This window comes from Salvelinus namaycush, unplaced genomic scaffold, assembly GCF_016432855.1.
Source record: "Salvelinus namaycush isolate Seneca unplaced genomic scaffold, SaNama_1.0 Scaffold213, whole genome shotgun sequence".
Lineage (NCBI taxonomy): Eukaryota > Metazoa > Chordata > Actinopteri > Salmoniformes > Salmonidae > Salvelinus > Salvelinus namaycush.
In genome coordinates, this window is record NW_024058931.1 from 1 (window position 1) to 12,686 (window position 12,686).

At 45.3% G+C, this 12,686-nt stretch overlaps 1 protein-coding gene across 1 annotated transcript; it reads left to right on the forward strand.

Annotated features, from left to right (window-relative positions):
- Nucleotides 1-1,021: 1,021 nt before the first annotated feature.
- On the forward strand, nt 1,022-2,456 carry LOC120038321 (zinc finger protein 180-like). Its single transcript, XM_038984114.1, has one exon. It carries the CDS (start codon nt 1,044-1,046, stop codon nt 2,097-2,099), a length of 1,056 nt encoding a protein of 351 aa, XP_038840042.1. The 5' UTR covers nt 1,022-1,043; the 3' UTR covers nt 2,100-2,456.
- The last annotated feature ends 10,230 nt before the right edge of the window (nt 2,457-12,686 follow it).

Here is a 12,686-nt window from a genome sequence, read left to right on the forward strand (position 1 = left end):
GGTTTCTGAACTATTTACCATGAACATGTTGGAAGGTTTCTGAACTCTTCTACCATGGACATGTTTGGAAGGTTTCTGGACTCTTCTACCATGGACATGTTGGGAAGGTTTCTGGACTCTTCTACCATGGACATGTTGGGAAGGTTTCTGGACTCTTCTACCGTGGACATGTTGGGAAGGTTTCTGGACTCTTCTACCATGGGCATGTTTGGAAGGTTTCTGAACTCTTCTACCATGGACATGTTGGGAAGGTTTCTGAACACTTCTACCATGGGCATGTTGGGAAGGTTTCTGGACTCTTCTACCATGGACATGTTTGGAAGGTTTCTGGACTCTTCTACCATGGACATGTTGGGAAGGTTTCTGAACTCTTCTACCATGGACATGTTGGGAAGGTTTCTGGACTCTTCTACCATGGACATGTTGGGAAGGTTTCTGGACTCTTCTACCATGGACATGTTGGGAAGGTTTCTGGACTCTTCTACCATGGACATGTTGGGAGGGTTTCTGGAGGTTGGGAAGGTTTCTGGACTCTTCTACCATGGACATGTTTAAATATAAAGTTGTGCAGTTAGAAAGTGATTGAATTCATATGGAACAACAATTGTTTACTCTCGTAGGCAAATCCTCCATCCTACCAAATAACACACATGTATACTTGAAATGTATCCGATACTGACTAGTCTATTTATCCATTAGGTCTAATATATGTATCCTATACTGACTAGTCTATTTATCCATTAAGTCTAATATATGTATCCTATACTGACTAGTCTATTTATCCATTAGGTCTAATAAATGTACAACATTTAAGTTTAATAGTGTTTATATTAGCCTCAAACCGCTACAGCCACTCTGTGATGACGCGCTCTGCTCTTTTATTGGGGGATCTAGTCTAGATTAAACCTCATTGGAAGACAGTTTTATCATTTGGAGGTTTCATTCAGGTCTCTCTGTTTAACCAAATACTATCTTTAGCAGGAGAGAGACCAGATTCTAACTCTGACAGCGGGAGGAGTCCCTCAGTGGAACCAGACCCAGAGATGCCCAAACCAGCAAGACGACACCCCTGCTCCCACTGTGGAAAGAGTTGTACTACATTAGAATACCTGAAAGTACACAGAAGAATAATACACTTTGGAGAAAAGCCATACCACTGTTCAGACTGTGGTAAGGAATTTAGCCGGTTAGATGGCCTGAAACAACATGAGAGAATACACTCTGGAGAGAGGCCTCACCACTGCTCTCAGTGTGGAAAGAGCTTTTGCTGGTTAGGGAGCCTGAAAATACATGAGAAAACACATACAGGGGAGAAGCCTTACCACTGCTCTCAGTGTGGAAAGAGATTTTCCCAGTTAGGGCATCTAAAAGGGCATAAGAGAACGCACACTGGAGAGAGGCCTTACCACTGCTCCCAGTGTGGGAAGAGATTTACCCAGTTAGGCAACCTAAAAAATCATGAGCTAATACACTCTGTATATAAGCCTTATCACTGCTCCCAGTGTGAAAATACATTTTTCTCATCAGATTCTCTGAGAAAACACGAGATAACACACTCTGATGAGAAACCTTTCCATTGTTCCCAGTGTGGCAAGAATTTTTTTACATTAGGGTCCCTGAAGGAACATGAGCGAACACACACAGCAGAGAAACCCTACCATTGCTCTAAGTGTGTAAAGACTTTTTCCTCATCAAAATACCTTAAAGAACATAAAAGAATACACTCTGGAGTGAAACCTTACCACTGCCCCCAGTGTGAAAAAAGTTTTGCCCGACCGAGGGACCTGAAATATCATGAGAGGACACACACAGGAGAGAAGCCTTACCACTGCTCTCAGTGTGGAAAGACATTTTTTTTATCAGGACACCTGAAAAGACATGAGCTAACACACTCTGTTGAGAAGCCTTTCCACTGCTTCCAGTGTGGGAAGGATTTCACCCAGTCAAGATACCTGAAAAAACATGAGCTAATACACTCTGTGCAGAAGCCTTTCCACTGTTCTCAATGTGAAAAGAGTTTTAAGAATTTATGGAACATGAAAGTGCACGAGCAAAGACACACAAAGGAGAAGCCTTCTACTGTTCCCACTGTGGAATGAAATGTTCATGGTTTCATCAACTGAAAGAGCATGAATGAATCCTCACTCCGGAGATAAACGTCCGAAGACATTATTTATACTGTGTAATTTAATCCTTTTTACATTTGTGTACCTTTTACCATCCATATCAATTCTTACCTGTCTATGCATACAGGAAACCATTATTTCCCCACTCATCAAAAATGAACTGTGTGACAGAACCTGGACGTTCTTTAAAAGAAGTGGTCATTTTTATAATGTTGGGACATTGTTTGAAGCCACATCACATGGACTTAACGTTTATCAAGTGCTCCCTGTTGGCTGATATCTTTGACTGAGAACACACACAATGCTCCCATTGGCTGATATCTTTGACTGAGAACACACACAATGCTCCCATTGGCTGATATCTGTGACTGAGAACACACACAATGCTCCCATTGGCTGATATCTTTGACTGAGAACGGGTTTATGTTTATGCCACATTAATAAAATAAAGATCTTTATAAAAGCTGCTGAATTTGCAAGAATATAACTTTTCTTTTCATTTTGATTTCGGCACAAGTTAAAATGTGTCTCTGACTCCCCCCCCATGGATTGATGTTTCAGCATTGTCTCCATGAAGAGTTCTGTGTTCAACTAGCCACGTGGCACATAAACATGCAGTTACAAGCCTAGCTCAAGCATGCTTGAGTAAGCAGTGGGTGCCAGATCAATATCCATCTTCATAATACGGATAGCATGTAGCCTGAGCTAGAATGTGAAGCTAGCTTTATACAGTATACGAGAGTAGATCTAGCTAGCTTTATACAGTATAAGAGAGTAGATCTAGCTAGCGTTATACAGTATGAGAGAGTAGATCTAGCTAGCGTTATACAGTATGAGAGAGTAGATCTAGCTAGATTCATACAGTATAAGAGAGTAGATCTAGCTAGCTTTATACAGTACAAGAGAGTAGATCTAGCTAGCTTTATACAGTATAAGCCTGAGTAGATCTAGCTAGCTTTATACAGTATGAGAGAGTAGAGTATAGTAGAGTAGAGTATAGTATAGTACAGAGTACAGTATGAGTACAGTATGAGAGAGTAGTATAAAGCTAGCTAGATTTATACAGTATAAGAGAGTAGATCTAGCTAGCTTTATACAGTATAAGAGAGTAGATCTAGCTAGCTTTATACAGTATAAGAGAGTAGATCTAGCTAGCTTTATACAGTATAAGAGAGTAGATCTAGCTAGCTTTATACAGTATAAGAGAGTAGATCTAGCTAGCTTTATACAGTATAAGAGAGTAGATCTAGCTAGCTTTATACAGTATAAGAGAGTAGATCTAGCTAGCTTTATACAGTATGAGAGTAGATCTAGCTAGCGTTATACAGTATAAGCCTGAGTAGATCTAGCTAGCTTTATACAGTATAAGAGAGTAGATCTAGCTAGCGTTATACAGTATAAGAGAGTAGATCTAGCTAGCTTTATACAGTATAAGAGAGTAGATCTAGCTAGCTTTATACAGTATAAGAGAGTAGATCTAGCTAGCTTTATACAGTATAAGAGAGTAGATCTAGCTAGCTTTATACAGTATAAGAGAGTAGAACTAGCTAGCTTTATACAGTATAAGAGAGTAGATCTAGCTAGCTTTATACAGTATAAGAGAGTAGATCTAGCTAGCGTTATACAGTATGAGAGTAGATCTAGCTAGCGTTATACAGTATAAGAGAGTAGACCTAGCTAGCTTTATACAGTATAAGAGAGTAGATCTAGCTAGCGTTATACAGTATAAGAGAGTAGATCTAGCTAGCTTTATACAGTATACGCCTGAGTAGATCTAGCTAGCTTTATACAGTATAAGCCTGAGTAGACCTAGCTAGCTTTATACAGTATGAGAGTAGATCTAGCTAGCTTCATACAGTATAAGAGAGTAGATCTAGCTAGCTTTATACAGTATAAGCCTGAGTAGACCTAGCTAGCTTTATACAGTATGAGAGTAGATCTAGCTAGCTTTATACAGTATAAGAGAGTAGATCTAGCTAGCTTTATACAGTATAAGCCTGAGTAGACCTAGCTAGCTTTATACAGTATGAGAGTAGATCTAGCTAGCTTTATACAGTATAAGAGAGTAGATCTAGCTAGCTTTATACAGTATAAGCCTGAGTAGACCTAGCTAGCTTTATACAGTATGAGAGTAGATCTAGCTAGCTTTATACAGTATAAGAGAGTAGATCTAGCTAGCTTTATACAGTATAAGAGAGTAGATCTAGCTAGCTTTATACAGTATAAGAGAGTAGATCTAGCTAGCTTTATACAGTATAAGTGAGTAGATCTAGCTAGCTTTATACAGTATAAGCCTGAGTAGACCTAGCTAGCTTTATACAGTATAAGCCTGAGTAGATCTAGCTAGCTTTATACAGTATAAGCCTGAGTAGATCTAGCTAGCTTTATACAGTATAAGAGAGTAGATCTAGCTAGCTTTATACAGTATAAGAGAGTAGAACTAGCTAGCTTTATACAGTATAAGAGAGTAGATCTAGCTAGCTTTATACAGTATAAGAGAGTAGATCTAGCTAGCTTTATACAGTATAAGAGAGTAGATCTAGCTAGCTTTATACAGTATAAGCCTGAGTAGAACTAGCTAGCTTTATACAGTATAAGAGAGTAGATCTAGCTAGCTTTATACAGTATAAGAGAGTAGATCTAGCTAGCTTTATACAGTATAAGAGAGTAGATCTAGCTAGCGTTATACAGTATAAGAGAGTAGATCTAGCTAGCTTTATACAGTATAAGAGAGTAGATCTAGCTAGCGTTATACAGTATAAGCCTGAGTAGATCTAGCTAGCTTTATACAGTACAAGAGAGTAGATCTAGCTAGCTTTATACAGTATAAGAGAGTAGATCTAGCTAGCTTTATACAGTATGAGAGTAGATCTAGCTAGCTTTATACAGTATAAGAGAGTAGATCTAGCTAGCTTTATACAGTATAAGCCTGAGTAGATCTAGCTAGCTTTATACAGTATGAGAGAGTAGATCTAGCTAGCTTTATACAGTATGAGAGTAGATCTAGCTAGCTTTATACAGTATAAGAGAGTAGATCTAGCTAGCTTTATACAGTACAAGAGAGTAGATCTAGCTAGCTTTATACAGTATAAGCCTGAGTAGATCTAGCTAGCTTTATACAGTATGAGAGAGTAGATCTAGCTAGCGTTATACAGTATGAGAGTAGATCTAGCTAGCTTTATACAGTATAAGAGAGTAGATCTAGCTAGCTTTATACAGTACAAGAGAGTAGATCTAGCTAGCTTTATACAGTATAAGAGAGTAGATCTAGCTAGCTTTATACAGTATAAGAGAGTAGATCTAGCTAGCTTTATACAGTATAAGTCTGAGTAGATCTAGCTCTCTAGGAGAGGCCCTCATATATAGAACACAACCCCTCTGATGGTTCTGGTCATGGTTGGGGTCAAACAGGGTTCAAACCGACCTTCAGACCCTCAAAAACCACCCCTAGAATATTGCTGCGATGTTTAAACTTTATTTGTCGATGTAGAACTTGAAATAGAATTGACTTTTGATTTTTTAAAGAATGATCTCAGACTAAAATGTAGTTTAAAAACGAAGCCTTTTATGATTCAGGGCTCTTGGTCTCTAACCCCTCAACTGCTGCTTTTAGTTGCTCCTCCCCAAGTCTTTGTTCCCCTGAATCGACCACTTCCCACCCTTCCCCCGTTTTCTGCAACATGGCCTGGCCAAAGATGTATAACTAACTCCCCAATTAGTAGAGGGAGAGAGAGAGAGTCTGAGTCTGACTTTGATGTCTGTTTAAATGTTGTGATATTCAAGTTTGTTATGTTTAATACAGCTGGACTAAAATTTAAACCCTGTCTCTCTCTCCAATTAATTTGTATATTTTGAATAAAGTTTGCCTCAGACTGCAACCTTGTCTCGTTCCCCAATTAATTTGTTATATATTGAATAAAGTTTGCCTCAGACTGCAACCTTGTCTCTTGTCTTGAGAAGACATACCACTGCTCTTGTTGTGGAAAGACATGGACCTGAAATCACATGAGAGAAAATAGAGCCTGTGTTCTGACTTATGGTTTTGACTGAAAATGTGTGTTTTTATCATGAAATATAATTGTATATATAAAATCATACTCACAATTAGGCTTGCATTTGTTTTTCTTTTTTCATCTTGAGGCATGGTCATGTGATAGGGGCAGTATATAGTAATAATGTATTAATCCTCAAGGATACAGTCATGTGATAGGGGCAGTATATAGTAGTACTGTATTAATCCTCAAGGATACAGTCATGTGATAGGGGCAGTATATAGTAATACTGTATTAATCCTCAAGGGTACAGTCATGTGATAGAGGCAGTATATAGTAGTACTGTATTAATCCTCAAGGGTACAGTCATGTGATAGGGGCAGTATATAGTAGTACTGTATTAATCCTCAAGGGTACAGTCATGTGATAGGGGCAGTATATAGTAGTACTGTATTAGTCCTCAATGGCACAGTCATGTGATAGGGGCAGTATATAGTAGTACTGTATTTATCCCCAAGGGTACAGTCATGGGATAGAGGGTACATTAAACAAAAAAGGGAGAGAACCACTGAGCTAAGGGACCAGGCTCGGTCTGTCATGCTATCAGTTCTGTTGTTGACCCACTGAGCTAAGGGACCAGGCTCGGTCTGTCATGCTATCAGTTATGTTGTTGCCCCACTGAGCTAAGGGACCAGGCTCGGTCTGTCATGCTATCAGTTCTGTTGTTGCCCCACTGAGCTAAGGGACCAGGCTCGGTCTGTCATGCTATCAGTTCTGTTGTTGAACCACTGAGCTAAGGGACCAGGCTCGGTCTGTCATGCTATCAGTTCTGTTGTTGCCCCACTGAGCTAAGGGACCAGGCTCGGTCTGTCATGCTATCAGTTATATTGTTGGTCTACTGAGCTAAGGGACCAGGCTCGGTCTGTCATGCTATCAGTTCTGTTGTTGGTCCGGGCTCTTTGTTGTCCAAAGGGTGTTGGTGGAGCTGGGTGATGAAGGGTATTGGTGGAGCTGAGTGATGAAGGGTGTTGGTGGAGCTGGGTGATGAAGGGTGTTGGTGGAGCTGGGTGATGAAGGGTGTTGGTGGAGCTGGGTGAGGAAGGGTGTTGGTGGAGCTGGGTGATGAAGGGTGTTGGTGGAGCTGGGTGATGAAGGGTGTTGGTGGAGCTGGGTGATGAAGGGTGTTGGTGGAGCTGGGTGATGAAGGGTGTTGGTGGAGCTGGGTGATGAAGGGTGTTGGTGGAGCTGGGTGATGAAGGGTGTTGGTGGAGCTGGGTGATGAAGGGTGTTGGTGGAGCTAGGTGATGAAGAGTGTTGGTGGAGTTGGGTGATGAAGGGTGTTGGTGGAGCTGGGTGATCAATGGTGTTGGTGGAGCTGGGTGATGAAGGGTGTTGGTGGAGCTGGGTGATGAAGGGTGTTGGGGAAGCTGGGTGATGAAGGGTGTTGATGGAGCTGGGTGATGAAGGGTGTTGGTGGAGCTGGGTGATGAAGGGTGTTGGTGGAGCTGGGTGATGAAGGGTGTTGGTGGAGCTGGGTGATGAAGAGTGTTGGTGGAGCTGGGTGATGAAGGGTGTTGGTGGAGCTGGGTGATGAATGGTGTTGGTGGAGCTGGGTGATGAAGGGTGTTGGTGGAGCTGGGTGATGAAGGGTGTTGGTGGAGCTGGGTGATGAAGGGTGTTGGGGAAGCTGGGTGATGAAGGGTGTTGGTGGAGCTGGGTGATGAAGGGTGTTGGTGCAGCTAGGTGATGAAGGGTGTTGGTGGAGCTGGGTGATGAAGGGTGTTGGTGGAGCTGGGTGATGAAGGGTGTTGGTGGAGCTGGGTGATGAAGGGTGTTGGTGGAGCTGGGTGATGAAGGGTGTTGGTGGAGCTGGGTGATGAAGAGTGTTGGTGGAGCTGGGTGATGAAGGGTGTTGGTGGAGCTGGGTGATGAATGGTGTTGGTGGAGCTGGGTGATGAAGGGTGTTGGTGGAGCTGGGTGATGAAGGGTGTTGGTGGAGCTGGGTGATGAAGGGTGTTGGGGAAGCTGGGTGATGAAGGGTGTTGGTGGAGCTGGGTGATGAAGGGTGTTGGTGCAGCTAGGTGATGAAGGGTGTTGGTGGAGCTGGGTGATGAAGGGTGTTGGTGGATCTGAAATATGAAGAGTGTTGGTGGATCTGGAATATGAAGGGTGTTGGTGGAGCTGGGTGATGAAGAGTTGGTGGAGCTGGGTGATGAAGGGTGTTGGTGGAGCTGGGTGATCAATGGTGTTGGTGGAGTTGGGTGATGAAGGGTGTTGGTGGAGTTGGGTGATGAAGGGTGTTGGTGGAGCTGGGTGGTGAAGGGTGTTGGTGGAGCTGGGTGATGAAGGGTGTTGGTGGAGCTGGGTGATGAAGGGTGTTGGTGGAGCTGGGTGATGAAGGGTGTTGGTGGAGCTGGGTGATGAAGAGTGTTGGTGGAGCTGGGTGATGACGGGTGTTGGTGGAGCTGGGTGATGAAGGGTGTTGGTGGAGCTGGGTGATGAAGGGTGTTGGTGGAGCTGGGTGATGAAGGGTGTTGGTGGAGCTGGGTGATGAAGGGTGTTGGTGGAGCTGGGTGATGAGTGTTGGTGGAGCTGGGTGATGAAGGGTGTTAGTGGAGCTGGGTGATGAAGAGTGTTGGTGGAGCTGGGTGATCAATGGTGTTGGTGGAGCTGGGTGATGAAGGGTGTTGGTGGAGCTGGGTGATGAAGGGTGTTGGTGGAGCTGGGTGATGAAGGGTGTTGGTGAAGCTGGGTGATGAAGGGTGTTGGTGGAGCTGGGTGATGAAGGGTGTTGGTGGAGCTGGGTGGTGAAGGGTGTTGGTGGAGCTGGGTGATGAAGGGTGTTGGTGGAGCTGAGTGGTGAAGGGTGTTGGTGGAGCTGGGTGGTGAAGGGTGTTGGTGGAGCTAGGTGATGAAGGGTGTTGGTGGAGCTGGGTGATCAAGAGTATTGGTGGAGCTGGGTGATGAAGGGTGTTGGTGGAGCTGGGTGATGAAGGGTGTTGGTGGAGCTGGGTGATCAAGAGTATTGGTGGAGCTGGGTGATCAAGGGTGTTGGTGGAGATGGGTGATGAAGGGTGTTGGTGGAGCTGGGTGATCAATGGTGTTGGTGGAGCTGGGTGATGAATGGTGTTGGTGGAGCTGGGTGATGAAGGGTGTTGGTGGAGCTGGGTGGTGAAGGGTGTTGGTGGAGCTGGGTGATGAAGGGTGTTGGTGGAGCTGGGTGATGAAGGGTGTTGGTGGAGCTGGGTGATGAAGGGTGTTGGTGGAGCTGGGTGATGACGGGTATTGGTGGAGCTGGGTGATGAAGGGTGTTGGTGGAGCTGGGTGATGAAGGGTGTTGGTGGAGCTGGGTGATGAAGGGTGTTGGTGGAGCTGGGTGATGAAGAGTGTTGGTGGAGCTGGGTGATGAAGAGTGTTGGTGGAGCTGGGTGATCAATGATGTACTTACTGTAGTTGTTGCAGTGTCGCAGGAGTCTCCTTCACCCACTGTGTTTGCATTAGGCCCCATCCTCTCCTGAAGTGGCACTGCAGGCTGCTGAAATGTTGCATTCCCTTTTGGAGAGGGAGACAAAGGCAGAACGTTAACAGTGGACTGTCACCGGGCCCAGACAGTGGGTCCAGACAGAGGGCCCAGACAGTGGGTCCAGACAAAGGGTCCAGACAGAGGGTCCAGACAGAGGGCCCAGACAGAGGGCCCAGACAGCAGTTCCAAAGAGGGCCCAGACAGCGGTCCCACCACTCAGTGGACTGGGTCCAGACAGAGGGCCTAGACTGTGGGCCTAGACAGAGGGCCCAGACAGTGGGTCCAGACAGTGGGTCCAGACAGAGGGTCCACCACTCAGTGGACTGTCACCGGGGTCCAGACAGAGGGTCCACCACTCAGTGGACTGTCACCGGGGCCCAGACAGAGGGTCCAGACAGAGGGTCCAGACAGAGGGTCCATCACTCAGTGGACTGTCACCGGGGCCCAGACAGAGGGTCCAGACAGAGGATCCAGACTGTGGGCCTAGACAGAGGGCCCAGACAGCGGTCCCACCACTCAGTGGACTGTCACCGGGCCCAGACAGAGGGTCCACCACTCAGTGGACTGTCACCGGGGCCCAGACAGAGGGCCCAAATAGAGGTTCCAGAAAGATGGCCCAGACAGTGGGTCCAGACAGTGGATCCAGACAGAGGGTCCACCACTCAGCGGACTGTCACCGGGGCCCAGACAGAGGGCCCAGACAGTGGGTCCAGACAGTGGGCCCAGACAGAGGGCCCAGACAGTGGGTCCAGACAGAGGGCCCAGACAGTGGGCCCAGACAGTGGGCCCAGACAGTGGGTCCAGACAGTGGGTCCAGACAGAGGGCCCAGACAGTGGGTCCAGACAGAGGGCCCAGACAGTGGGCCCAGACAGAGGGCCCAGACAGTGGGTTCAGACAGTGGGCCCAGACAGAGGGTCCAGATAGAGGGCCCAGACAGAGGGCCCAGACAGTGGGTCCAGACAGAGGGTCCAGACTGTGTGGCCAGACAGAGGGTCCAGACAGTGGGCCCAGACAGTGGGCCCAGACAGAGGGTCCAGACAGAGGGCCCAGACAGTGGGCCCAGACAGAGGGCCCAGACAGTGGGTCCAGACAGAGGGTCCAGACAGAGGGCCCAGACAGTGGGTCCAGACAGAGGGTCCAGACAGAGGGTTCAGACAGTGGGTCCAGACAGTGGGTGTTCCCCTGCGGCTCTGCAACATGTGCTAGATATGAAACACATATTGCAGATTGTTACAATAGGTTCATGATATTGTAATATTCTTTAGGGAAATAGTCCTTTGTCTGCCGTTCCAACCTTTGCAGACTGTCTGGACCCGGGTGATCAATAGGATGGTGGTACTCACCAGGTCAGACTGTCTGGACCCAGGTGATCAATAGGATGGTGTTACTCACCAGATCAGACTGGCTGGACCCAGGTGATCAATAGGATGGTGTTACTCACCAGGTCAGACTGTCTGGACCCGGGTGATCAATAGGATGGTGTTACTCACCAGATCAGACTGTCTGGACCCAGGTGATCAATAGGATGGTGTTACTCACCAGATCAGACTGGCTGGACCCGGGTGATCAATAGGATGGTGTTACTCACCAGATCAGACCGTCTGGACCCGGGTGATCATTAGGATGTGAGTTGGCTACTCCAGTCAGTGGGAGATTCATCATATCACCAGAGACTGGGTAGAGATAACATAGTGGATTTGGTTTATTACTTCTGGTCTGAAGTGTTTCTCATTACAATGTTCAGATAAATGACTCCCGCAGTATTGAATGAGGAAAGCTAAATGACTCTTGCAGTATTGAATGAGGAAAGCTAAATGACTCTTGCAGTATTGAATGAGGACAGATAAATGACTCTTGCAGTATTGAATGAGGACAGCTAAATGACTCTTGCAGTATTGAATGAGGACAGATAAATGATTCTTGCAGTATTGAATGAGGACAGCTAAATGACTCTTGCAGTATTGAATGAGGACAGATAAATGACTCTTGCAGTATTGAATGAGGACAGATAAATGACTCCCACAGTATTGAATGAGGACAGCTAAATGACTCTTGCAGTATTGAATGAGGAAAGCTAAATGACTCTCGCAGTATTGAATGAGGACAGCTAAATGACTCTTGCAGTATTGAATGAGGACAGCTAAATGACTCTTGCAGTATTGAATGAGGACAGCTAAATGATTCTTGCAGTATTGAATGAGGACAGCTAAATGATTCTTGCAGTATTGAATGAGGACAGCTAAATGACTCTTGCAGTATTGAATGAGGACAGCTAAATGACTCTTGCAGTATTGAATGAGGAAAGCTAAATGACTCTTGCAGTATTGAATGAGGACAGCTAAATGACTCTCACAGTATTGAATGAGGACAGATAAATGACTCTCGCGGTACTGAATGAGGACAGATAAATGACTCTTGCAGTATTGAATGTGGACAGCTAAATGATTCTTGCAGTATTGAATGAGGAAAGCTAAATGATTCAAAAAAGTATTGAATGAGGGCAGATAAATGACTCTTGCAGTATTGAATGAGGACAGCTAGCTATTACACTTGCAATAAGGTAAAGTCTGCAATATGACTGGCGGTATGGTCGTGTGTGATGTAACGTCAGGCCTAGGTATGAATGTATCAGTGGAGGCTCCTTAGAGAAGAAAGGGGAGGACAATCCTCAGTGAAATTCATTTAAAAAAAAGGTTAACTTTAAAGTTATCCTTTTTAGATAAAAATACACTAAATGTATATTCACGTCACCAAATAATTGATTAAAGCACACTATTTTGCAATGAAGGTCTACAGTAGCCTCAACAGCTAGTTTCCGTCCTCCTCTGGCTTCAATACAAAACCCAGGAGGCTCGTGGTTCTCAAGCCCTTCCATAGACTTACACAGTAATTATGACAACTTCCGGAGGACGTCCTCCAATCTATCAGAGCTCTTGCAGCATGAACTGACATGTTGTCCACCCAATCAAAGGATCAGAGAATGAATCTAGTACTGAAAGCATTAGCTACAGCTAGCTAGCACTGCAGTGCATCAAATGTGGTGA

What these genes read in the sequence shown, in the direction of transcription:
- LOC120038321 (XM_038984114.1), top strand. Translation starts at nt 1,044, where the DNA reads ATGCCCAAACCAGCAAGACGACACCCCTGCTCCCACTGTGGAAAGAGT.